Raw genomic sequence first — 27,313 nt, 5'->3', positions numbered from 1 at the left:
AGAATGACCCCAGTCCAAAAAAAATCTTTATGTTCCTTTATTGGAGCAAGATTCCTGATCGGTATACAGTGATGTATTTACTAAACAGAGACCTGTGCAGAAATTACATACTATCCATCTAGATAGGTTGTTACACTTTTGCCTATTGATGGAATAGTTCCATTTATCAAGTTTTATACATCAAAAAGCTTTTGAATTTCACCAGACTGTCCATTAATTCACCTCTGAAAAAGTGGCATTTAATTTCAGCAACTATATTTTACAGCATTAAAAAGCTTATGCATTAGGGTGCTTCTCTGCACAATGGCATTGAGCAGACAGAGCCGAGTCCCTTATCCCACCCAGATTCACAGTCACATTTGAGAGCTTTATACCAGAGAGCAGGGACAGTTACTGCTAACCATCACAGACTTCTTACTCTTGAGAGCCTATCTTCTGGGCCACATTTTATATAGCCAATGAAGACATGCCAGCAACTGTCCCATGTATAACTTTGCATTAGAGCACCAGGTCTGTTGGATGGTGGTGGCAGGCACTATTATTTTATATCCAGGTAAAAGGCCAATTTTAAAAACTGCCACTTGGAGATAAAAATCAAGGGCACAGTATACCCAGAAAAGTATTGAGCAATCTGGTATCCCAAATGATGTGAACACTTTCAGAAACCAATGGTAAATTGAACCCACGTTTCCCAGCTATGGAGATATTAATACATTGATTCAAATCCCATTACTCAATCCACATAGCCCTGAGGTCATCCTGCAAAGTGCGTATCAAAAAATACGAAGTTAGGGTGACAAAGTTTGACAGTGATGTTATACAAGTCAAACCTGGAAGGTCATAGTAAGCATACCTATGCTGAGAGAAAAGCATCAAATCCTTTGTGTACACATTTAGTTTTATTGTAACAAAGCAACTTGTACACTTTTAACGTTTAAAACTGAGCATCATCTTTCCTTTCCAGTGAAACAAAAAGAAAATTTAAAAATAAACAGGAACAAAATTACAATAGAGAATGTCAATTCCAAATAAGATCCTACAGGTTCTGCTGATTCTCCCATTGAGTGGCAGGGCTCAAGTCATCATTAGGAGAGAATTTATTTTTAAAAGTGTCATCTTAAACTGCAAGGATGTCTGTCAAATATCACAATTAAACATGCCAAAGGAGAAGCCATGTTGTCAAAATGCCCACTTAACCCACCCAAACATCTCAAACCCACCCTTTGCTGACCTTCTATAACCCCATTTTTTTAAGTTTTTTTTCTTTTTTTAAACAAGAGAAAGTAGACAGATACATGTTGGTAAATGCTAACTGTCCATATTCACATAGAGACACAGTGTACTCTCTGAGCCCAATATACAGAGAAAGGAGGAAAAAAGCTAGAATTCTATGCACTACGACACGGGGCCTAGCACCCTCCAGCTTCCAGCAGAGCGGAGGGAGCAGGGGTTTCTTTTTTCCCACAGAGCTCGGTGGTGTTGATTCCATACAGTTTTTGTTGAGACAGGAAGGGATAAAAATAAACTTCCAACAGAAAGGGGTAGAGACTCTTTTCCCATTGTATTCTGCTCAAGGTATTTCCCCCCAAATAAGTTGAGAACCATGGAGTAGAGAAAAGAGACCTCAAGAACAGGGTGACTGAGCACAAGAGGAAAAAAAAAAAAGACTGCAACTTGCTCCCAGGGAGTGGAGAAAATTTAAAAAAAGGAAGGTTGGAATCCATCAGTGTTCTATTAGTCGTCTTCTCCTTCATCCTCCTGAAAGAAAAAGTGGGCAGTTAATCTTCACAATTAATGCTGAGACTTGCTTTCATATGGACCACAATGGACCCCACAGAACATATGCCCTGGGGGCACTCCAGTTTCTAAACCTGTAAGTCAGCTGCATCCGTTCAAAGGAAACACCCGTGTTGATGTTGCTTATTAGTAACTTTTCAGTTCTAACCAAATCAGGCACATTTCAGATCAAATAATCCAAAATAAAAACCAACCTATCCTAATTTGACTATTCAGCAATTGTGCAATTTGTCGAAAATATGTGAAGCTTTGTTATTTCAGAGATGTCAGAATTTGACCAGCTACACTGCCTATACTGCTTAAGTACTGGTTAGGGAAAAACAAGCTTGGGTGGTCATAAGCCTAACCAAAAAAAGAAACAAAAAAACAAAGAAAACCCAACTAGTTAAACACTAGTACCACATGATTATCAAACATTTCCTTAATTCTTGAACAACAAAATGGCTTATTTTTTCCACAATCAGTTCTGGTCAGTTCTTTTTTTTTTTTTTTTTTTTTTTTTTTTTAGTAGAGACGGGGTTTCACCGTGTTAGCCAGGATGGTCTCGATCTCCTGACCTTGTGATCCACCCGTCTCGGCCTCCCAAAGTGCTAGGATTACAGGCTTGAGCCACCACGCCCGGCCAGTTCTGGTCAGTTCTACCACACTATATATACAACCCCCAAAATAACATGGTGAATTCTTTAAAGGTTATCTTTGCGGGGTTAACCAAATTTTCTTTTACCTCTCCTTCCTCCCCTTCATCATCATCTTCATCTTCTTCACCTTCATCCTCATCCCCTTCTTCATCAATATCTTCTAATCCTTCCTCCTCTTCATCATCATCATCATCTTCTTCTCCTTCTCCTTCTTCATCATCCATATCAGGAACCTTAAAAAAACAACACAGTGTAAGGACTTGTAAGGACTTATTTTTAAACAACTGAGACAAGTCCAACTTTGAATAAATGAGTATTTCAACTCACCAAGTAGTACTGTAATGGGTTTGGCCAAATATCATCTTTGATGACCTCTCCTAACTCATCAGCACCTGCATCAGAATGGTCAGTAAACCAGGTAAAGAAGCTCTCTGGTTCCTCATGCTGCCTCTTCCTGCTGGCTTTATTCTGCGTTTGACTTGAACGTTTCGTCAAATCCTAAATGAATACCAGAAGAGCTTTTGATACAATCTCTCTATAACACCAAAACTCCCTATAATTTAAAAAATAAGATTTTCCCCAAAAGCTAAGCAAAAAAAAAAAAAAAAGCAGTATACTATATACACTATTATTACCTAAGAGCAATTATAAAACTGTACAGCAGGTAGAGATAGTATCAACTAAATTTGGCTTTCCATCAAATTTGTTCCACTGTATAACAGCCACTAGCACAACACAGTACAAATATCTAAATTATGTCTTACTACCTAAATATGGATGTAAATGATTTTGAGAAACGGCAAGCCATTTGAAGAGCTCAGTCACCATTGCAGAAACAACAAAAAATTTAGTCCAGTTCTCTTTTTTTTTTTTTTTGAGACACAATCTTGCTGTTGCCCAGGCTGGAGTGCAGTGGCGCAATCTCAGCTCACTGCAAGCTCCGCCTCCCAGGTTCACACCATTCTCCTGCCTCAGCCTCCTGAGTTGCTGGGACTACAGGTGCCCGCCACCTCGCCCAGCTACTTTTTTGTACTTTTAGTAGAGACCATGTTTCACCGGGTTAGCCAGGATGGTCTCTATCTCCTGACCTCGTGATCTGCCCACCTAAGCCTCCCAAAGTGCTGGGATTATAGGCATAAGTCACCACGCCCAGCCCCAGTTCTCAATTCTTAAACTTGGGCTAGATTTTCTCTTTTTTGTTGTTTTTTTTTTTTTTTGAAGATAAGGGTCTATGTTGCCCAGGTAAACTCCTAGGCTCAAGATCTTCCTGCCTACATCTGTAACATCTAATGAGAACTCTAAACTATTGTAATATTTGGCTTCAGCACACTGGAACGTTTTATATTTTAAGGTTTTCTATTTAGCCACATTACCAACGTATCAAGCACTTGTAAGCGGTTTAAACTAAAGTGAAATAGGTAAAATGCCATTTTTGTCAAATAACTCCTCAAAGCGTACCTTTCCAGATTTCCATTTGATTTCAGTGGACTTTGAAGATGGATCACCACTCTCATTCAGATGAAATTCTTTGGAGAGAACTTTATTTTCAAAGTAAGGATTTTCATCAAAATACTGAAATTGAAAGATCAGAAAATATGAACAGGTCCAACCAAAGCTCACATTAAATTCCACAGTGGCAAACAAGATTAAGTTAGAGATACTTACAAAATCTATTCTGTAACCTGATTTAATATCTTCAAATTCTGTCACTTCAACTCTGGTCAAATAATGCAGTGCCTCTTCGTCTTCCTCCCCAAGCAGTGCAGACACTAGGCCAGAAAATTACAGGTCAGTTGAATTTTCAACAGGTATACACTTAACAACAATTTAACTGATCACTTTAAAATTTTTCCAAACTTAGCATCTTTGGTTTTATAAACCCATTATTAACTAAAGGCAATTGCTCAATGTCAGACTGTCACTATCTTTCATCAAGCAATTAGAATATAGCTTCTCCTAAACAGAATAGAAAGCAGTAGCTGCAAGTCTTTTCCCGTCTTTGAGGTTTTTTTTTTTTTTTTTCTTTTTTTGAGACACTGTCTGGGGCTCTTGTCACCCTGGCTGGAGTGCAATGGCGCACAATCTTGGCTCACTGCAACCTCCCCCTCCTGGGTTCAAGCGATTCTCCTGTCTCAGCCTCCCAAGTATCCAGTAGTTGGGATTACAGGTGTGCGCTACCACGCCCAACATATTTTTTTGTATTTTTAGTAGAGACAGGGTTTCACCGTGTTGGCCAAGCTGGTTTCCAACCTGACCTCAAGTGATCCGCCCACCTCAGCCCCCAAAGTGCTGGGATTACAGGTGTGAGCCACTGCACACAGCCTGTCTTTGTTGCATGCGACCCAGCATGTTGGATTAAGTCTTCACCAAGCTTCCTCCATTCTAACAAACACTATTTATCCTCTAATAATGCCCTGTCCAAAACATACCTTGTGGATGGTTGACAAATGTTGTTACCCAAAAATTTGGGATTTTGGCGATCAATTCTGACCTCTTCTGAAAAAATGGTTGGCGGAGTTTGTTATATTTCTGTTCTACTTTCAAAATCTCCTCACTGGCTTGTTCATTAAGTCTGAAGCAAATGAAAAGAGATGTTGATAATTATAGTATTTAACAAATTAAAAAATTGCTTCAGATTACAGATGTGTACATTTACTTACTAGCTTTGGAATCATGCATAATACCAAATTACAATAACCATTATCACCTAGTTTAGACACTCAAATCAAAACTAAGACGGCAATTTTGTCTGATTTATCAATAAACACTCAGTAATAACTATTAAGAGTGCCCAAACTCAACACTCTGGTAACATTGCCTGTATTTACTTCACCCACTCTATTTCCAGTCCCATTTCAATTGTTTCCCTCAAGCACAATTTCTAAATAAAGTGGCTAATTCCGTAACAAAGTTGTAAGGCAAGTTAGAGCAACCACTGATGCCACACTGCTAAACTATCAGAAGACCTACACTGCAATTCAGACAATTTTTAGTCTTTGAAAGCAAACCCAAATTTTTTAAGGTCAATGTACTTTCATCAAACACTTCGTACAATCACTTCACCAAAAAACACTGAATCTACGTAAGTATTTCCAACCAAGTTAGAATCATTTCCCCTTTGACAGTGGATAGATGTGACCACAGCTTCAATGATTACGGGGCCATTAGACACATCTCAGAAAATTTATCCAAGGTATATTAAGAAAAATGTTACCTGTCTATTTCATTTTGTACTTCATCAATGTGTTCAATTGCTTCTTGCTGTTCTTTTTCTGCAAAAAAAGGAGCAAAAAACTTAATTCTACGATAAATTTACCTAGTTTTCCAGATGTCAATACTATAATATTCCAAAAGCCATTAAAACAAAAACAAAAACGCCTACTACAAAGGTAAGTGTTCCACATGTTCATGCTTGTAGCTGACAAACTTCTATTTAATTAAAAGACCATTCACAAGTCATGCTGTCTGCTGGGTTACTCAGAAATTGGTTTTCTATAGCGCCTTTTTAAAGAGTTTCACTACAACAGACCGATCATTAAGGTTTCTACTATGAAAGATACAGAATAACCTTATTCAGAAGTCTTCACGTTTATTATTTCACATTATATACTTGCAAGAGAACAGTAGCAGCTGCTAACTAGAATATGTAAACTAAAGCCATGACAATGATACAAATTAGGCCACGACTACCACCTATCAAGGTAAAACTACCTTTCATAGAAAGTTGACGACTCTGCTATTACAATGAAGACACCAGACACGCCTACAAAGACTGGAAAGGCACCGGGCACCATCCTACACACTGGCCCTCACCTTCTCAGAGCAGGAACCCCTCCAACCCAATTCAGGCGGGCGGACCTCAGATACGGCCCCACACGACTTTGGAGCACTTACTGGGAGCAAACATTAGATCAGAAAGCAGTGAGGCACAGAAGGGAGAGGAAAAAAAGGGGGTGTGCTCTGGAATAGGTGCCCTTTTGTCCTGGAAAGACTATAACCCCCCTACAAAGCTAAGTGGGTGTGAAGGGGCCAGATCGCGCGGTTCATTTCCGGTAACCATCCCGGGATTGGCAGCCCCCCTGCCGAGAGCCTCCTTGGCAGAGGCCAGCTTTCTTAGCCATTTCCAAGACCCCCGATACACTGGTCGCGGCGCCAGGTTTCTCCGCACGCTGGTGCGACGGGGCGGCCGCCCCACGTGGAGAGTGCGCCCAGGCCGGCCAGAGCATCCTCCCGGCCAGCCAAGGCCCAGCGCGCGGCCGGCCGCGTGCTCCCCGCGCCCCCACCCAGCCCCAGCTCCAGGCAGAAGCCCCGCCGGGGCCAGCCTCTGGGCGGGGGTGCCGGGGCGCCGCCGCGGGCCGGGCGCGAAGCTGAACCGCGCGGGAGGTCGGGCGCGGGGCCGCGTCCGGCCGCACCATGTGGCGGCGGCGGCGGCTGATGGGAGCGAGGCATCATGGCGGAGCACAATAAAGAGAGGCTTCTCGGGAGGGAGGGAGGGGGAGGAGAGCGAGGGAGGGGGGAGAGGAAGGGGGGGTCTCCTCCGCCCGCGCCGAGCAGGCCGCAGCGCCCCCGCCTCGCAGCGCCGGCCGCCGCCGCGGCGCCACCCAGGCCCCCGGCCCGGCCGCGCACAAAAAAGGGCGCCGAGTCCGCGGGCCCCAGGCGGCCGCCCCGCGGCCCCCCCCCCCGGCGCCCCCCGGGCCCGCCGGCGGCCTGCGGCCGGGGCGGGCGGCGAAGATGGCGGCGCGGGCCGGCCCCCGGGCTCGCTGCTCTCACCTGAGGTCTCGTCGGCCCCGTCGTGGTTGGAGTTGAGCTCCTTTTTACTGACTTTGGCCGCCGGCGCCGACATGGTGCTGCTCCGCGGTCGGGGGGGGAGCGGGGAGGGGGAGAGAAGGGAAGGCGAAGGGGGCGGGCAGGCGGCTTCCCCTCACGCCACACGCGCGGGCGCCCGCTCGGTCCGGCCGCCTCCTCCCGGCGCTCGCTCGCTCTCCCTCCCCCTCGCTCGCTCGCGCGCGCTGCCCTCGCGGCCTGACGCCGAGGGACGGGCTGGGGCGGCGTGCCGGGCCCCGGCCCGGGCTCCTGTTAGCCGAGGGGAGGCGGAGGCGGCGGCGGCGGGCGGCTCGGCTCCCTCACTCGCGCTCGGCGCCCCAGCCAGCTCGCTGCTAGCTCTCCCGAGCCGCCTCCTCCTCCACCTCCTCCTACGGCGAGGGGAGGGCGCAGGGCGCAGGCGCGCCAGGCCCCGCGCGAATGCTCCGCCTCCGGCCGGGGAGGCTCGCGCCGCGGCGCCATTGGCCTGGGCGGCGGGATGAGGGGGCGGAGTTGCGGCGCGGAGACACAGGGCCGGGCGAGAGGCGGGAGGAAGGCGCGCGGCGACGCACGGCCGCCCCCCGCGCCGCGTCCCCTCCCCCGCTCTCCCCTCTCAGGCCCGACCCAGGACACTGGCGCGCGGCGGGCCGGGGGGCGGGGCCTCGCGCGGAGGCGCGGGTGCCCCGGCCGGCGCGTCACGTGGTGAGCGAGCGGCTTCCCTGCTCCGCGGGGCACCGGGAGCGGGGCGCCCACCACCCCGAAAGTACAGGCCCGGCCTCGCGTGGGGGCCCTGAATCCCGCCCGACCTCTTGGCGCCTTCCACTTCGTGGAGAAAGCAGGGGGCACCCCATCCTGGATGCCAGATGGGGAAATGCCGAGTGGACTCAAACTCGGGCTCGTGTGCGAAGCCCCAGGCTATGTAGTCCGCGCGCAGGGCCATTCCTGGGTTTTAGTCCAAGCCCTGCCCAGCAAGCTTGTACCCTTGAGCAAGTCACCCTTCCTCTCTGAATCCGTTTCTGTTATGAAATGATAAACGTTACGACACCCAAGCCACATTAAACTCGAAGTCCTGTGAAGGCAGGGCGTACCACATTATTCCGCAGTGCCTGCAAGAATCACACTGAGCGTTAAGTGCCACTTTCAGCAGCGCATGGCACGGTTATCTCACCGAGGACCCACAACAGCCCCATGCGATAGGCGGTATTCTGTTCGCAGAGATGAAAGGGGCCAACAAGGTCTACTTGAGAGGCAAAGCTCTGAACCACTAAGGAGGGCTGAAGCATTTTGTTTAAATAATACTTTTCAAGTAATGTGGATGCCCCACACTCTGTCCCTCCAACGCCCCAAGACATGAACCATAAAAAGCCTGAAAAACCCTGATTAGTAGCATTTGTTTGTTTTGAGATGGTAGTAGTCTTGCTCTGTCCCCCAGGCTGGAGTGCAGTGGCGCAATCTCGGCTCACTGCAAGCTCCGCCTCCCGGGTTCAAGCAATTCTCCTGCCTCGGCCTCCGGAGTAACTGGGGCCACAGGCACGTGCCACCACGACCGGCTAATTTTTGTATTTTTAGTAGAGACGGATTTTCATCACCTTGGCCACGCTGGTCTACTGACCTGAGGTGATCCACCCACCTCGCCCTCCCAAAGTGCTGGGATTGCAGGCGTGAGCCACTGCTCCTGGCCAGCACCCTTTGTTGATTTTAGTGACGCGCTGACCAGTTTCAAATCCTGGCCACGCAGTGGGTCACTCCTGTTATCCCAACACTTTGGGAGACCAAGGCAGGAATATCGCTTGGGCCCAGGAGTACCAGTCTTCAGGGAGCCCCAATGCAGCCACTGCACTGAAGCCTGAGTGACAGAGCAAGACCTTGTCTCTAAAACAAAAACAAAAAATACCTGAAATCTCTCTCTGGACATTTTTAACCAGAACGTGGTGTTGGAATTCTGCCTTCCAGACTCAGACTTTACTATTGGCTCTTTTTTTTTTTTTTGAGACTCACTCTGTCTTCCAGGCTGGAGTGCAGTGCTGCCATCTCAGCTCACTGCAACCTCCACCTCCCGGGTTCAAGTGATTCTCCTGCCTCAGCCTCCTGAGTTGCTGGGATTACAGATGTGTGTCACCACACTCTGCTAATTTTTGTATTTTTGGTAGAGAGGTTTTCACCATGTTGGCCAGGCTGGTCTCAAACACCTGACCTCAGGTGATCTGCCTGCCTCTGCCTCCCAAAGTGCTGGGATTACAGGCATGAGCCACTGCGCCCAGCCCACTATCAGCTCTTAAAGTTCAAGCAACATCGTTTATGTTCAAGACAGTGCATGTCTTAGGAGGCTAAGTGAGGGCCTTAGCCTCCTGAGTATCTGGGATTACAGGCGCCCACTACCACACCAAGCTAATTTTTGTATTTTTTAGTAGAGACAGGGTTTCACCATGTTGGCCAGGCTGGTCTCAAACTCCTGACCTCAGGTGATCTGCCCACCTCAGCCTCCCAAAGTGCTGGGACTACAGGCATGAGCCACCCACTGTGCCCAGCATAAACTAAACTTTGTTGCAAGTGACAGAACCACGATTCTAAACCAAGTAGCAAAGGACAAAGCCCTTACCTTAAAACGGTTTTTCTATTTTTTTTTTTTTTTTGAGACAGAGCCTCGCTCTGTCACCCAGGCTGGAGTGCAGTGGCCGGATCTCAGCTCACTGCAAGCTCTGCCTCCCGGGTTCGCGCCATTCTCCTGCCTCAGCCTCCCGAGTAGCTGGGACTACAGATGCCCGCCACCTCGCCCGGCTAGTTTTTCGTATTTTTTAGTAGAGACGGGGTTTCAGTGTGTTAGCCATTCAGTGTGTTAGCCAGGATGGTCTCGATCTCCTGACCTCGTGATCCGCCCGTCTCGGCCTCCCAAAGTGCTGGGATTACAGGCTTGAGCCACCGCGCCCGGCCCAGTTTTTCTATTTTTATTTTATTATTATTATTATTATTATATTATTATTATTAGACAGGGTCTCTCTCTGTCGCCCAGAACCTTGGCTCACTGCAGCCTTGACCTCCTGGGCTCTGGGGATCCTTCCACCTCAGCCTTCTGAGTAGCTGGGACCACAGGCAAGTGCCACTGCCACCTTGCCTGGCTAATTTTTTATTTTCTTTTGTGCAGATGAGGTATCACCATGTTGCCCGGGCTGGTCTCAAACTCCTGAGCTCAAACCATCCTTCAGCCTCAGCCTCCCAGAGCTCTGGGATTACAAGAGTGAGCCATCGCACCCCGCCTCAATTCTTTTTAAAGTGACCAACAGTTAGAAGTACTTTTGACATCATGACCTAGCACACACAAACCAAAACTTACCCTTACCAAGGGTAGTGTGATTCTAATTTCCTATTTAAAATGCAGGGCACACCCCACCAAAGTGATTTCACGACCCACTCCTGGGCTGAGTCTGTCTGAGAACACTATGCCAAGGGCTGCTGCTTCCATCCTCAAAGCCTGACCCACAGGGTCACTCCTGACCCACAACATCTCCTGAGTGCCTGATCTGCCTGTTTCCCAAGCACCTGCAGGGGTCCCAGGGAACCCTGTAATGCCTTCTGACGGGGGAGTGGGCTTTCAGTTTCCCTTTCTGAAAGGGAAGGGAACCCTCCCTTTCCCTCCCTGCCCTTCTTTTCCTGCCCTTCCCCACACAGTGCTTCTCAAGATAAATGTGAGGAGCACACTAGGAAGTTGAAGAGAAAGAGAAAGCAAAAGGGCCAGGGGTGTCTGTAAACACGGACGAGCTGGGGGCACACTGAGAGGTTATTCATCCACTCTTAGGATTCTGCTCTCTCGTCTCCAGTGCCAGTAGCTCTGCATTCTCTCTCCTTGGCCTCTCCCCTCACTCAGAATTCCTCCCTCTCCTCTCTCCTCCCCTTCCTGGCCCCTCTGGTTGTTTTCTTTTGTTGTTGTTGTTCTTGTCGCCCAGGCTGGAGTGCAATGGCACGAACTCGGCTCACTGCTCACTCCGGAGTTCAAGCAATTCTCCTGCCTCAGCCCCCCAAGTAGCTGGGATTACAGGCGTGCACCATCACGCCTGGCTAACTGTCTTTAGTAGAAATAGGGTTTAGCTATGTTGGCCAGGCTGGTCTCAAACTTCTGCCCTCAGGTGATCTGCCCACCTCAGCCTCCCAAAGTGCTGGGATTACAGGCATGAGCCACCGCGCCTGGCCCCCAGCTCCCTTTGAAGAGGACAGAACCCCACCGCCAGAAACGCTGGAACAGAGAGAGGCTGGCATTCCCCACAGTGCTGCAGTGTCCCAGGCACAGACCAACAAATCTCCAGAGCCTGGAACATCTCCCCCTACAACACACACATCTCTTTGAGCCTCCTGTTCTGATCTGTAAAATTGGGATGTCCACAGCATACGGCTGTCAGGATAGAGAAGTGCTTGGCACAGCTCCTGGCACGCCATCAGTGCCTACTAAGCAGCAGGAGCTGTTATTTGGGTTTAGATGAACCCTCTCACACCAGTGCCTACTAAGCAGCAGGAGCTGTTATTTGGGTTTAGATGAACCCCCTCACACCTTTCCATCCCTTCCAGTCCTGTTAATGCTCCCAGGAAGCTCACTGGAAGGAGACTAGGAAGACTCATCCACATTTTGCTGCGCACAAGTGCGCTCTAGAGCACTGATGATGTGCTAGGCGCTGTCTAGTGCTTCCCTTAGATTTCAAATCACGGCAAGCCTGGAGATTGGTACTGTGGATCCCATTTTACAGAAGAGAAAACAAGCACAGGTTGTTTTATGTGACTCACCCAGCAAGGTAGGTTTCAAGCTGGGCAGGAGGTCTCTGCATCCCATGTGGAAGAAAAGGGTCCACAGTGAGCCCTGAGGTAGGACTCTTCATCAGTGCTTCTTCCATAAGAGTCGCCTGCTCTCAGCCAATCAAAGCTTCCCGCTTGCTTGCAGGCCCTGGGCCTATCCACACCCAGCCCACGAAAGGCTCCACCACAACCCTCCCCTAGGAGCCAGACCTGATCACCGGAACAGTCAACTGTGTACCCAGCTCCAGCTATGTGTCCCAAAATGCAGCCCTCACCTCTGAGTTTAAAGGGGAGCAGGGCACGCATGAAACTGCTGGTTACGATGTAATGACAAGAGGGTGGGGCGGCATGACTCTGGGACTCCTAACTCCCAAGTGCTGAGGCTCACACAATGCCCGCAGGAAGTGACTTTCCAGCAGAGAGCTGGAGGTGGTACACAGGTAAGGAGAGGAAAGGATATGTGGGTATCTAGGCCCCGAGGTCAGAGGGTAGAGTCCCAGGAGGTCAAGGTGAAGGGTACCACCTTGAGGGAGGCCTCCAGGTGGGGAGTCTCAGGAGTGTGAACCCAGAGAGGTCGGTGGGGACTGGGTGGGCGGGCCCCAGAAGTTTCTGAGCACCTGGAGGATGTGGGGAGGCAAGGGAGGGGTTTAAGCCGGGGAGTGGGCCACGTGATTGGCTATGCTCAGGCTGAAGGGGAGGAGGAGGAAGCTGGAAGCCAAGATGAGGAGGTGGCAGAGATTCAGGCCAGAGTTGTGGGCCGCCGTCGGCAGCAAGAACAGAGAGAGAGGTGGACAGATCTGAGAGATACTGAGGTAGAACCACCAGGAATCGGGGATTTGACTGGATGTGGGGGGTGAAGGAGGGGCCTCAGGCTGGCTGGCAGTGCCCCTTGCCAAGAAAGGGAGTCCCAGAGGAGGAAGTTTGGGGGCTGGGGAGACAAGCTCAGGGGTCAGTGTTGAGTTGGGGGCAGGGATGAGCTCCCGTGCACTCCCGTTCTCCCAGTCTAGTCTCTTCTGGTTCTTCACGTAAACTTAATCCACCATCCCAGGCTTAAAACCCTTCAGGGGCGCTTAGGGGTCACATCTCAAGAGGGATTGGGGGGTAAAAAATCAGAGAGTCAATCCTTGCAAATCCCTTAAATCTCCAATAAAACTTAGTGCAGAAACATACCTCCCTTCTTCGGCAAGCCTGCAGAAGCCGATGTCTCCTCCGGTCCCAGAGCAGGCGGTGGTCTTGGTTTCTTCTTTTGAGGCAGGAGTGGAGACTGGCGTTTAGGGGCCATGCTGTTAGGGAAGTCCTAGAACCAGACCACGAGTCTCCTCACCCGTCCGGAAGCAGGCTGAACACTGAGACTGCCCCAGGTGCCAGCGGTTTAAATCTGCACTGGAGCCGCCCTGCCTGGAAGGGATATTTACATGACAGTGGGACACACACCCCAGCCCCCTCCCCCAGCCTCATCCCACCCACCCTCCAATCAGGAGAAATTTCTTTTAGTTGCTCTCTGCCTCGCTCTGCAGGGGCACTCTTGGCTTTGGGGGAGGGGGCAAGTTCTTCCTTGAGAGCAGCCCTGTGCTTTCTATACCTCCTGGTTTCATGTGAAACCCCTGCAGCCTATCCCCCAGTTCGTTCCCAAACCCCCAGGTAGACAGGCCTGTCCCTACTGAGAACTTATCCTCTTTTTTTTTTCTCCCTTTGGCCTCCAGAAGATTTAAACACGTGCTGTTGCCTCACCTAATCTTGGAACATTCCTCAGGAAACCATACCCCCACTGCCCGGTCTAGCTAACTCCTTCCTGACCTCCCTTGTCTCTGCTTGAAGGGATAGATTAATGTTGAAAAAAAGGTTTCCCAATCAAGAATTACAAAGGAATTAGATGCCTGCATTAAAAAAAAAAAAAAAAGAAAGAAAAAAAGAAAGAAAAAAGAAAGAATTATAAAGGAAGAGGGAAAAGCAGGAATCTTTGGAGACTTGGAGTATTTATTCACTCTTCACTTATTTCAGAAAGGGATACAAGTTAAGAATTAGAAGAGGTTTATTTTAGCTGGGCTTGGTGGCGGGCACCTGTAATCCCAGCTACTGGGGAGGCTGAGGCAGGAAAATCACTTGAACCTGGGAAGTGGAGGTTGTAGTGAGCCGAGATCATGCCACTGCACTCCAGCCTAGGCGACAGAGCGGGACCCTGTCTCAAAAAAAAGACTTTTTTTTTTTTTTAAGGCAAGGTCCCAACCTGTCACCGAGGCTCAAGTACGTTAGTGATCATGGCTCACTGCAGCCTCAACTTCCCAGGCTCAGGTGTTCCTCCCACCTCAGCCTCCTGAGTAGCTGGGACTATAGATGTCCCGTGCCTGGCTAATTTTTTGTATTTTTAGTAGGCACAGGGTTTGGCCACGTTGCCCAGGCTGGTCTCCAACTCCTGGTCCCAAGCCAACTGCCCACCTCAACCTCCCAAAGTGCTGGTATTACAAACACGAGCCACCACACCAGACCACAAGAATTTTTACTATTTATTTATTTATAGAAAGAGTCTCACTCTGTCGTCCAGGCTGGAGTGCAGTGCCATGATCCTTGGCCCACAGCATCCTCCACCTCCCAGGTTCAAGCTGTTCTCTTTTTTTTTTTTTTGAGACGGAGTCTCCCTCTGTCACCCAGGCTGGAGTGCAGTGGCCGGATCTCAGCTCACTGCAAGCTCTGCCTCCCAGGTTCACGCCATTCCCCTGCCTCAGCCTCCTGAGTAGCTGGGACTACAGGCGCCCACCACCTCGCCTGGCTAGTTTTTTTGTATTTTTTAGTAGAGACGGGGTTTCACCGGGTTAGCCAGGATGGTCTCGATCTCCTGACCTCGTGATCCGCCCGTCTCGGCCTCCCGAAGTGCTGGGATTACAGGCTTGAGCCACCGCGCCCCGCCCAAACTGTTCTCTTGCCTCAGCCTCCTGAGTAGCTGGGGTTACAGGTGCCCGCCACCACGCATGACTGATTTTTGTATTTTAAGTAGAGATGGGGTTTCACCATGTTGTTGAACTCCTGACCTCAAGTGATCTGCCTGTTTCAGCCTCCAAAGTACTGGGATTACAGGTGTGAGCCACCGCGCCCAACCCAGAAGAATTTTTAGAAAGCCACTTGTCTGGGGGTGGCAAAGGCCACTGTCATTGGGGGTCTGTCAGGACATAAAAATGAGTAAGGCAAGTACTCCTCGCTACATCTCCAACACATACACATAACATATTGGTACAAGAATGTTCATAGCAGCAAGGTTCATAATAGACAAACTGGAAACAATGCAAATGTCTGTACAAGGTGGAATGAATACATTGTGAGACATTCAAGGAAAGGAATGTTACAAAGAAATGAAACTAAATGGGCCAGATGTGGAGGCTCACGCCTGTAATCCCAGCACTTTGGGAGGCCGAGGCAGGTGGATCACCTGAGGTCAGGAGTTTAAGACTAGCCTGGCCAACATGGTGAAACCCCGTCTCTACTAAAAATACAAAAATTAACCGGGAGTGGTGGCACACACCTGTAGTCCTGGCTACTCAGGAGGCTGAGGCAGGAGAATTGCTTGAACCCAGGAGGCTGAGGTTGCAGTGAGCCGAGATTGCCCCACTGCATACCGGCCTGGGTGACAGTGAGACCCTGTCTCAAAAATAATCATAATAGGCCAGGCATGGTGACTCACGCCTGTAATCCCAGCACTTTGGGAGGCCGAGGCGGGCAGATCACAAGGTCAGGACATTAAGACCATTCTGGCTAACACGGTGAAACCCCATCTCTACTAAAAATACAAAAAATTAGCCAGGCGTGGTGGTGGGCGCCTGTAGTCCCAGCTACCCGGGAGGCTGAAGCAGGAGAATGGCGTGAACCCGGGAGGCGGAGCTTGCAGCTTGCAGTGAGCCGAGATTGCGCCACTGCACTCCAGCCTGGGTGACAGAGCAAGACTCCGTCTCAAAATAATAATAGTAATAATAATAATAATAATTGACCTGGCACGGTGGCTCACGCCTGTAATCCGAGCACTTTGGGAGGCCGAGGCAGGAGGATCACATGAGTTCAGGAGTTTCAGACCAGTTTGGCCAACATGACAAAACCCCGTCTCTATTAAAAATACAAAAATTAGCTGGGTGTGGTGGTGCATGCCTGTAATCCCAGCTACTGGGGAGGCTGAGGCACGAAAATCGCTTGAACCCGGGAGGCAGAACTTGTGGTGAGCTGAGATCGCACCATTGCACTCCAGCCTGGGCAACAAGAGCGAAACTCCGTCTCAAAAAAAAGAAAAGAGAAAGAAATAAAGTACTAAAACAGGCAAAATTAGTATGTACTATTTATTAGAAGCTCACAGTCTTGTGGTATAAGGGTATGTGGAAGAGACATTAGGGGACTCTAGTTTCCTTGTAATGCTGAGTTTCTGGATGGGGCTTGCTACACCAGTATTATTTCATTCATGAATCTTAGGTTTGCCAGATTTTATATATGTGTGTCTGTGTATCTATTTTTTGAGACAGGGTCTCCCTCCCTGTTGCCCAGGCTGGAATGTAGTGGCGCCATCATGGCTCACTGCAGCCTTTACTACTACTTAGGCTGAGGCAGGAGAATCACTGGAAACCGGGAGGCAGAGGCCACAGTGAGCCAAGATCGTGCCGCTGCACCCCGGCCTGGGCGACAGAGCAAGACTCCATCTCACACACACACACACACACAAAACAAAAACTTAGCCAAACATAAAGGCATGTGACTTTAGTCCCAGCCACTCAGGAGGCTGAGGAAGGAGGATGGCTTGAGCCCAGGAGGTAGAGGCTACAGTGAGTTATGATTGCTCTACTGCACTCCAACCAGGTAAACAGAGAAAGACCCTGCCTCAAAAATTAATTAATTAATTAAGTACTTTAATTTAACTAAATAAATCTTAGTCATAAGTCAATGACCTCAATACTTAAAAAAGCTGAGCTTTCTCTGGTGGAAGAAAAGGTGGAGGATGTGCCATCACCACCCATGTCCCTCACTGATTCCCTCTCTTCTTTTTGAGCTGCTGGGACTCTGGGCTCCTTCTAATGCATTTTTGAAAGTCACAGGTGTCTTGATTTTATAAAGGGCAAGCTGAGCCTGAGAGAAGTGATTTGCCTAAGATCATGAAAAGAATAACCAAGTTCCATTGAGAACCAGATCCGAGGATCACCTCATCACAGGGATGTGCTTGCTATCAAGCCTAAGTCTCAGTGTATACATTTATAAAATGGATAATAATACCTGCCTCTTTTATTTATTTATTTATTTTTTATTTTTTATTTTTTTGAGATGGAGTCTCGCTCTGTCCCCCAGGCTGCAGTGCAATGACACAATCTTGGCTCACTGCAAGCTCTGCCTCCCGGGTTCACGCCATTCTCCTGCCTCAGCCTCCGGAGTAGCTGGGACTACAGGTGCCCACCACCACACCTGGCTAATTTTTTGTATTTTTAGTAGAGACAGAGTTTCACCATGTTAGCCAGGATGGTCTTGATCTCCTCACCTCGTCATCCACCGGCCTCGGCCTCCCAAAGTGCTGGGATTACAGGCGTGAGCCACCGCGCCCGGCCCTCTTTGTTTTATTATAAGATTACCTGGCAGGGCGCGGTGGCTCACACCTGTAATCCCAGCACTCTGGGAGGCTGAGGCAGGTGAATCACTTGAGGTCAGGAGTTTGAGGCCAGCCTGGCCAACATGGTGAGACCCCATCTCTACTAAAATTACAAAAATTAACTGGGTGTGGTGGTGGGCACTCATAATCCCAGCTACTCAGGAAGCTGAGGCAGGAGAATTGCTTGAACCTGGGTGGCGGAAGCTGCAATGAGCAAAGACCGTACCACTGCACTCCAGCCTGGGCAATAAGAGCAAGACTCCGTCTCAAAAAAAAAAAAAAGAAAGAAAAAATTACCTGTGGTCTCTACACATGAGCATTGAAAATGAAAAATTAATTTTTTTGCACCTGGCCTCTTAAAAAAAAAATTAGTCTGGGCGTGGTGGCTCACACCTGTAATTGCAGCACTTTGGGAGGCCAAGGTGGGCAGATCACCTGAGGTCGAGAGTTCGAGACCAGCCTGACCAACATGGAGAAACCCCATCTCTACTAAAAATACAAAATTGGCCAGGCGTGGTGCACATGCCTGTAATCCTAGCTACTCGGGAGGCTTAGGCAGGAGAATCGCTTGAACCCATGAGGCAGAGGTTGCAGTGACCCAAGATTGCACCACTGCACTGCAGCCTGGGCAACAAGAGCACAACTCCGTCTCAAAAAAAAAAGAAAGAAAAAGAGAAAACTGCAGCTAAGGTGAAGGGAAAAAAGCAAAGTCCAAACCCACATGGTTAGTATGTTACCATTTGTATAAAAGAGGGGTAGATAAAAACACTTTGCCAGTATACCTTTAACACAGCTGTTGAAGGATTCCCAAGAAACAAATCCATGGCTGTCCCTGGGGAAAGGACTCGGTGGTCAGAGGTGAGAGGACAAGGATAGGTGGTAGAAGTGTTACTCTACCCTGCCGTGCATTTATTTTATTTTATTTTTTTTGAGATGGAGTTTCCCTCTTGTAGCCCAGGCTGGATGGAGTGCAGCGACATGTTCTTGGCTCACTGCAACCTTCTGCCTCCCAGGTTCAACCGATTTTCCTGTCTTAGCCTTGCGAGTAGCTGGAATTACAGGTGCCTGCCACCACGCCGAGCTAATTTTTGTATCTTTTTTTTTTTTTTTTGAGATGGAGTCTGGCTCTGTCACCCAGGCTGGAATGCAGTGGCGTGATCTCGGCTCACTGCAAGCTCCGCCTCCTGGGTTCACGCCATTCTCCTGCCTCAGCCTCCCGAGCAGCTGGGACTACAGGTGCCCGCCACCATGCCTGGCTAATTTTTTGTATTTTTAGTAGAGACGGGGTTTCACCATGTTAGCCAGGATAGTCTCGATCTTCTGACTTCATGATCTGCCCACCTTGGCCTCCCAAAGTGCTGAGATTACAGGCGTGAGCCACCGTGCCTGGCCTTTTTTTTTCTAGTAGAGATGGGGTTTCGCCATATTGGCCAGGCTGGTTTTGAACTCCAGACCTCAGGTGATCCACCCACCTCGGCGTACCTAAAGTGCTGGGGATTACAGGTGTGAGCCACCGTGCCTAGCCTGTGCATTTTGTTTTCTTGTTTTTGCTTTGGAGACAGTCTCACTCTGTTACCTAGGTTAGAGTGCAGTGGAGCGATCTCAGCTCACTGCAACCTCTGCCTCCTGAGTTCAAGCAATTCTCGTGTCTCAGCCTCCCTAGTAACTGGGAATACAGGCACAAGCCACCACGCCTGGCTAATTTATTGTATTTTTAGTAGAGACAGAGTTTCACTATGTTGGACAAGCTGGTCTCCAATTCTGCTCTGCATTTTGAATTTGGAGACTTATGAACTTTTTTTTTCTTTTTTTTTCCCGAGACAGAGTCATAGAAGTGAGCTATGGCATCTGGCCTTTTGTGAACATATGACATTAAAAATAAAACTGAGCCGGCCATGGTGGCTCAAGCCTGTAATCCCAGCACTTTGGGAGGCCGAGACGGGCGGATCACGAGGTCAAGCGATCGAGACCATCCTGGCTAACACGGTGAAACCCTGTCTCTACTAAAAAAAATACAAAAAACTAGCCGGGCGAGGTGGCGGTCGCCTGTAGTCCCAGCTACTCGGGAGGCTGAGGCAGGAGAATGGCGTGAACCTGGGAGGCGGAGCTTGCAGTGAGCTGAGATCTGGCCACTGCACTCCAGCCTGGGCGACAGAGCGAGACTCCGTCTCAAAAAAAAAATAAAAAAATAAAAAAATAAAACTGGCTGGGCACGGTGGCTCACGCCTGTAATCCCAGCACTTTGGGAGGTCAAGGTGGGCGGATCACGAGGTCAGGAGATTGAGACCATCCTGGCTAACACGGTGAAAACCCTTCTCTACTAAAAATGCAAAAAATTAGCTGGGGATGGTGGCGGGCGCCTGTAGTACCAGCTACTTGGGAGCTTGAGGCAGGAGAATGGCGTGAATCCAGGGGGGCGGAGCTTGCAGTGAGTGCCAAGATCGTGCCACTGCATTCTAGCCTAAGCAAAAAAGAGCTAGACTGCATCTCAAACAAACAAACAAACAAACAGCTGGGGCCAACCATAGTGGCTTAGGCCTGTAATCCCAGCACTTGGGGAGGCTGAGGCAGGCAGATTACTTGAAGTCAGGAGTTCGAGATCAGCCTGGCCAACATGGCAAAACCTTATCTCTACTAAAAAATACAAAAATTAGCCTGGCGTGGTGACAGGTAACTGTAGTCCCAGCTACTCTGGAGGCTAAGGTAGGAGAATCACTTGAACCCAGGAGGCAGAGGCAGCAGTGAGCCAAGATCACACCACCACTGTACTCCAGCCTGGGTGACAGAGCAAGATTCCATCTCAAAAAAAAAAAAAATTCAAACACATAAGACCTCACTTTTCCTGTTTGTTTGTTTGTTTGTTTGGACTGAGTCTCCCTCTGTCACCCAGGTTGGAGTGTAATGGCAGGATCTCGGCTCACTGCAACCTCCGCCTCCTAGATTCAAGCGATTCTCCTGCCTCAGCCTCCTGAGTAGCTGGGATTACAGGAACCCACTAGCATGCCCGGATACTTATTGTATTTTTAGTAGAGACGAGGTTTCACCATGTTGGCCAGGTCGATCTTGAACTCCTGACCTCAGGTGATCCACCCACCTCGGCCTCCCAAATGCTGGGATTACAGGCATGAGCCACCGTGCCTGGCCTGTTCATTTGTTTTTTTTTTTTTTTTTTTGAGACAGAGTCTGGCTCTGTCGCCCAGGCTGGAGTGCAGTGGCACGATCTTGGCTCACTGCAAGCTCCGCCTCCCGGGTTCATGCCATTCTCCTGCCTCAGCCTCCCAAGTAGCTGGGACTACAGGTGCCCGCCACCACGCCTGGCTAATTTTTTGTATTTTTAGTAGAGACGGGGTTTCACCAAGTTAGCCAGGATGGTCTCGATCTCCTGACCTTGTAATTTGCCTGCCTCAGCCTCCCAAAGTGCTGGGATTACAGGCGTGAGCCACCGCGCCTGGCCTTATTTGTTTTTTTTTTTTTTTTTTTTTTGAGACGGAGTCTCGCTCTGTCGCCCAGGCTGGAGTGCTGTGGCCGGATCTCGGCTCACTGCAAGCTCCGCCTCCCGGGTTCACGCCATTCTCCTGCCTCAGCCTCCCGAGCAGCTGGGACTACAGGCGCCCACCACCTCGCCCGGCTAGTTTTTTGTATTTTTAGTAGAGACGGGGTTTCACCGTGTTAGCCAGGATGGTCTCGATCTCCTGACCTCGTGATCCACCCGACTCGGCCTCCCAAAGTGCTGGGATTACAGGCTTGAGCCACCGCGCCCGGCCCCTTATTTGTTTTTTAATATTTTTTCTTTATTTTTAAATTGATACAGGGTCTCGGTTTATCGTCCACGCTGGAATGCGGTGGTGTGATCATAGCTTACTGCAGCCTCCACCTCCCCGGCTCTAAGTGATCCTCCCTCCTCAGCCTCCTGAGTAGCTAGGACTACAGGCGTGCTCCAGCAAATCAGTTAATTTTTGTATTTTTTTGTAGAGACAGGGTCTTGCTATATTTCCCACACTGGTCTCGAACTCCTAGACTCAAGTGATCCTCCTGCTTCAGCCTCCAGGGTAGCTGGACCTGGCGCACCTTTCCTTTCCTCTCCAGCTTCTAAAGTTTGAGCTTTCTGGACTCCCAGGGGCGTTACTAGACAAATGTGGCAACTCTTCCTGGTTCTAGAATGGGGCTACAGGGCAGCTGGGGGCAAAGCAAAAGTCGTCCCTCCCCTCCACCCAAAAGTTGACAGGCTCAGGGAGTACCAGATGTTCCATAACCCTGAGGCCAGGCTCCCTCTGGGAACCAGAAGTTTCCAAAACATTGTATTGTTTCATTATCTGTTCGCCTGTCTGCTCAGGATGGCTGTAGATAGCTACCATTTATGGAGAATCAGCTGAACCTACATGTGGCGCTGACAAAGCATGACCCTTTTGAATCCTCCGATCCATCTTGATAGGATAGTATTATGCCCTTATTTTATAGTTGGGAGAATCAAACCAAATGAAGAATCAAGGCTCCGCCAGGCTCGGTGGCTCGTGCCTATAATCCCAGCACTTTGGGAGGCTGAAGCGGGCGGATCACCTGAGGTCAGGAGTTAGACTAGACCAGTCTGGCCAACATGGTAACACCCTGTCTCTACTAAAAATACAAAATTGACTGGGCATGGTGGTGCACGCCTGTAATCCCAGCTACCTGGGAGGCTGCAGCAGGAGAATCGCTGGAACCCAGGAGGTGGAGGTTGCAGTGAGCCGAGATCGCACCACTGCATTCCACCCTGGCTTGGAAAAGCAATACCCCATCTCAAAAATAAATAAATAAATAAATAATAAAGATTCAAAGACATAACTTGCCCTAAAATCAAAGGGCAAGGAGTAGAAGGGTCAAGATTCCAACCCCTGTCTTTCCGGCTTCCCTGTACCAACATAGCCTTAGTGTAATGAAAACAGAGTGCTCAGGAAGGCTGACAGTGAAGCAAGGTTGGTCTCTGAGTCCCCTGGGAGACTAGCTCTGACAGGGCCCCAGGAATCTCCTGGTAGAGTTTCTCTACCATAGAGATTTATCTTTCCTTGCCCCTCACACTGAGCTCTGGCTCCTCAGTATTCCTTAAAAAGTTTTTGGCCGGGCGCGGTGGCTCAAGCCTGTAATCCCAGCACTTTGGGAGCCCGAGACGGGCGGATCACGAGGTCAGGAGATCGAGACCATCCTGACTAACACGGTGAAACCCCGTCTCTACTAAAAATACAAAAACTAACCGGGCGAGGTGGCGGGCGCCTGTAGTCCCAGCTACTCGGGAGGCTGAGGCAGGAGAATGGCGTAAACCCGGGAGGCGGAGCTTGCAGTGAGCTGAGATCGGGCCACTGCACTCCAGTTGGGGCGACAGAGCGAGACTCCGCCTCAAAAAAAAAAAAAAAAAAAGGCCGGGCGCGGTGGCTCAAGCCTGTAATCCTAGCACTTTGGGAGGCCGAGACGGGCGGATCACGAGGTCAGAAGATCGAGACCATCCTGGCTAATACAGTGAAACCCTGTCTCTACTTAAAAATACAAAAAAAAACTAGCCGGGCGACGAGGCAGGCGCCTGTGGTCCCAGCTACTCGGGAGGCTGAGGCAGGAGAATGGCGTAAACCTGGGAGGCGGAGCTTGCAGTGAGCTGAGATCCGGCCACTGCACTCCAGCCTGGGTGGCAGAGCGAGACTCCGTCTCAAAAAAAAAAAAAAAAAAAAAGTTTTTGGCTGGGCGTGGTGGCCCACACCTGGATCCCAGCACGTTAGGAGGCTGAGACGGGCAGATTACTTGAGTCCAGGAGTTTGAGAACAGCCTGCACAACATGGTTAACTCCATGCCTAGAATTTTTTATTTTTTTTTTGAGATGGAGTCTCGATCTATCTCTCAGGCTGGAGTACAGTGGTGCGATCTCGGCTCACTGCAACCCCTGCCTCCTGGGTTCCCGCCATTCTCCTGCCTCAGCCTCGCGAGTAGCTGGGACTACAGGCACCCACCACCAAGCCTGGCTAATTTTTTGTATTTTTAGTAGAAACAGGGTTTCACCATGTTAGCCAGGATGGTCTCGATCTCCTGACCTCGTGATCCACCTGCCTTGGCCTCCCAAAGTGCTGGGATTACAGGTGTGAGCCACCACGCCAGGCATTTTTTTTTTTTTTTTTAGAGACAGGATCTTAGGCTGCATGCAGTAGCTCACAACTATAATCCCAGCATTTTGGGAGGTTGAGGTGGGGCACATCACCTGAGGTCAGGAGTTAATGAAACTAGCCTGGCCAACATGGCTAAACCCTGTCTCTACTGAAACTATGAAAATTAGCCAGGCCTGGAGAATCACAAGGTCGAGAGATCGAGACTATCCTGGCCAACGTGGTGAAACCCTGTGTCTACTAAAAATACAAAACTTAGTTGGGCGAGGTGGCGCACGCCTGTAGCCCCAGCTACTTGGGAAGCTGAGGCAGGATAATTACTTCAACCTGGGAGGCAGAGGTTACAGTGAGTCGAGATCAGCCACTGCCCTCCGGCCTGGTGACAGAGCAAGATTCCGTCCTGAAAAAAGAAAATTAGCCAGGCCTGGTGCATGTGCCTGTAATCCCAACTACTCAGGAGGCTGAGGCAGGAGAATTGCTTAAACCCAGGAGGCGGAGGTTGCAGTGAACTGAGATCAAGTCACTTCACTCCAGCTTGGGTGACAGAGCAAGACTCTATCGTAAAAAAGAGAGAGAGGGTCCCACTCTATTGCCCAGGCGGGAGTGCAGGATCACAGCTCCCTGTAGTCTTGATCTCCTGGGCTCAAGTGACCCTCTGACCTCAGCCTCTCTGGTAGCTGGGACAGGTGCTCCTCACTGTGCCCAGCCGAAGTTCTTCATGTGCTTCTTGACTGATGATGCTACTGCTTTTGTAAACTGCCCATTCATGTCAGTTTGCACAATTTTTTCTTGGAGTGTTTCTTTTTTTGTTTGAGATGGAGTTTCACTTTTGTTGCCCAGGTTGGAGTACAATGGTGCAGTTTTGGCTCACTGCAACCTCTGCCTCCCAGGTTCAAGCGATTCTCCTGCCTCAGCCTCCGAAGTAGCTGGGATTACAGGCATGTGCCACCACGCCTCTCTAATTTTGTATTTTTAGTAGAGACGGGGTTTCACCATGTTGCTCAGACTGGCTGGTCTCCAACTCCTGACCTCGGGTGATCCACTGCCTCGGCCTCCCAAAGTGCTGGGATTACAGGCCTGAGCCACCACACCCAGCCGCGTTTTTCTCTCTCTCTCTTTTTTTTTTGTTTGTTGTTGTTGTTTGAGATGGAGTCTCATTCTGTTGCCAGGCTGGAGTGCAGTGGTGTGATCTCGGCTCACTGCAACCTCCTCCTCCCAGGTTCAAGCAATTCTCCTGCCTCAGCTTTCTGAATAGCTGGGAGTACAGGCATGGGCCACCACACCCAGCTAATTTTTGTATTTTTGGTAGAGATGGGGTTTCACCGTGTTGGCCAGGATGGTCTCGATCTCTTGACCTCGTGATCTGCCCGCCTTAGCCTCCCAAAGTGCTGGGATTATAGGTGTGAGCCACCGTGCCCGGCCCCTCTTTTTTTTTTTCTAAGATGGAGTTTCACTCTTGTTGCCCAGGCTGTGGTGATATGGCACTATCTCAGCTCACTGCAATCTCTGCCTTCCAGGTTCAAGCAATTCTCCTGCCTCAGCCTCCCGAGTAGCTGGGCTTACAGGCATGCACCACCACACCCAACTATTTTTTTGTATTTTTCTTGGAGACGGGGTTTCTCCATGTTGGCTTGGCTGGTCTCAAACTCTCGACCTTAGATGATCCGCCCACCTCAGCCTCCCAAGTGCTGGGATTACAGGCGTGAGCCACCGCGCCCAGACTACTTTTAGTATTTTTAGTAGAGACAGAGTTTCACCATGTTGGCCAGGCTGGTCCCAAACTCCTGACCTCCAGTGATCCGCCCCTTGGGCTCCCAAAGTGCTGGGATTACAGGTGTGACCCACTGGAGGTGTCCAGCCTTGTTTTTTCCTTTGAGACAGAGTCTCGCTCTGTCACCCATGCTGCAGTACGGTGGCAGGATCTTGGCTTAGTGCAATCTCTGCCTCCTCAGTCAAAGCAATTTTCATGCCTCAGACTCCCAAGTAGCTGGGATTACAGGTGTCCACCACCACGCCCAGTCAATTTTTGTATTTTTAGGCCAGGTGCAGTGGCTCATGCCTGAAATTTCAGTACTGTGGGAGGCCGAGACAGGCGAATCACAAGGTGAGGATTTCAAGACCTGGCTGGGCAACATAGTGAAACTCTGTCTCTACTAAAAATACAAAAAATATAACCGTGCATGGTGGCACACACCTGTAGTTGCAGCTACTAGGGAGGCTGAGGCAGGAGAATCCCTTGAACCTGGGGGGCAGAGGTTGCAATAAGCCAAGTTTGCACCACTTACCTCCAGCCTAGGCAACAGAGTGAGACTCCATCTCAAACAAACAAACAAACAAATTTTTGTATTTTTAGTAGAAATGGGGTTTCACTATGCTGCCCAGGCTGGTCTTGAACTCCTGACCTCAAGTGATCCACCTGCCTTGGCCTCCCAAAGTGCTGGGATTACAGGCATGATCCTCTGTGTCCAGCCTTTTTTTCTTTTTCTTCCTTTTTTTTGTTTTGTTTTCTCTTTGAAATGAAGTTACGCTTTTGTTGCCCAGAATGGTGTGCAATAGTGCAATGTCGGTTCACTGCAACCTACGCCTCCTAAGTTCAAGCGATTCTCCTACCTCAGCCTCCCAAGTAACTGGGATTAGAGGCATGTGCCACCACGTCCGGCTAATTTTGTATTTTTAGTAGAGACGGGGTTTCTCCATGTTGCTCATGCGAGTCTTGAACTCCCGACCTCAGGTGAGCTGATCGCCTCAGCCTCCTGAAGTGCTGTGACTGCAAGCGTGAGCCACCACACTGCACCTTCTTTTTAATTTTTTTTTTTTTTTTTTGAGATGGAGTCTCGCTCTGTCGCCTAGGCTGGAGTGTAGTGGCTGGATCTCAGCTCACTGCAAGCTCCACCTCCCAGGTTCACGCCATTCTCCTGCCTCAGCCTCCCGAGTAGCTGGGACTACAGGCGCCCGCCACCTCGCCCAGCTAGTTTTTTGTATTTTTCAGTAGAGATGGGGTTTCAGCGTGTTAGCCAGGATGGTCTCGATCTCCTGACCTTGTGATCCACCCGTCTTGACCTCCCAAAGTGCTGGGATTACAGGCTTGAGCCACCGCGCCCGGCCTGTATTTTTTAGTAGAGACGGGGTTTCACCGTGTTAGCTAGGATGGTCTCGATTTCCTGACCTCGTGATCTGCCCGCCTCAGCCTCCCAAAGTGCTGGGATTACAGGTTTGAGCCACCGCGTCCGGCCTAATTTTTATTTTTATGGCAGATAAGTTTTTTGTTGTTGATGTTGTTTGTTTTTTTGTTTTGTTTTAGTTTTGAGACAGAGTCTCGCCCTGTCACCAGGCTGAAGTGCAGTGGTGTTTGGCCGGGCGCGGTGGCTCAAGCCTGTAATCCCAGCACTTTGGGAGGCCGAGACGGGTGGATCACGAGGTCAGGAGATCGAGACCATCCTGGTCTACACGGTGAAACCCTGTCTCTACTAAAAAAAAATACAAAAAACTAGCCGGGCAAGATGGCGGGCGCCTGTAGTCCCAGCTACTCGGGAGGCTGAGGCAGGAGAATCGCGTAAACCCGGGAGGCGAAG

At 49.6% G+C, this 27,313-nt stretch overlaps 1 protein-coding gene across 6 annotated transcripts; it reads right to left on the bottom strand.

The window, feature by feature from the left end:
• Nucleotides 1–19: 19 nt before the first annotated feature.
• Nucleotides 20–13,691, bottom strand: SET (SET nuclear proto-oncogene). Of its 6 annotated transcripts, none has more exons than XM_033192950.1 (8): nucleotides 13,185–13,691; nucleotides 5,650–5,707; nucleotides 4,865–5,007; nucleotides 4,101–4,204; nucleotides 3,894–4,007; nucleotides 2,763–2,933; nucleotides 2,438–2,668; nucleotides 20–2,275 (listed from the first exon to the last, which is right to left on the bottom strand). In XM_033192950.1, exons 1-7 carry the CDS (start codon nucleotides 13,294–13,296, stop codon nucleotides 2,444–2,446), a joined length of 927 nt encoding a protein of 308 aa, XP_033048841.1. In that variant the 5' UTR covers nucleotides 13,297–13,691; the 3' UTR covers nucleotides 20–2,275; nucleotides 2,438–2,443. The 6 variants fall into 6 exon arrangements, with proteins under 6 accessions (XP_033048841.1, XP_033048860.1, XP_033048869.1 ...); XM_033192969.1 differs by having other exon boundaries at nucleotides 20–1,758; nucleotides 2,522–2,668; XM_033192978.1 differs by lacking the exon at nucleotides 13,185–13,691 and adding an exon at nucleotides 12,006–12,066.
• Between the last annotated feature and the right edge of the window lie 13,622 nt (nucleotides 13,692–27,313).

The sequence above is a fragment of the Trachypithecus francoisi genome, unplaced genomic scaffold, assembly GCF_009764315.1.
Source record: "Trachypithecus francoisi isolate TF-2019V2 unplaced genomic scaffold, Tfra_2.0 Contig01585, whole genome shotgun sequence".
Lineage (NCBI taxonomy): Eukaryota > Metazoa > Chordata > Mammalia > Primates > Cercopithecidae > Trachypithecus > Trachypithecus francoisi.
Note: the sequence above shows the minus strand (reverse complement) of the source record. Positions and strands in the feature narration are given on the sequence as shown.

Coding starts and splice junctions, on each gene's coding strand:
- SET (XM_033192950.1), bottom strand. CDS start 13,296: ATGGCCCCTAAACGCCAGTCTCCACTCCTGCCTCAAAAGAAGAAACCA. Junction 4,205..4,864: donor ATTTGTCAACCATCCACAAG/GTATGTTTTGGA, acceptor TTTCTGGCCTAG/TGTCTGCACTGCTTGGGGAG. Junction 2,934..3,893: donor TCAAATGGAAATCTGGAAAG/GTACGCTTTGAG, acceptor GTATTCATTTAG/GATTTGACGAAACGTTCAAG.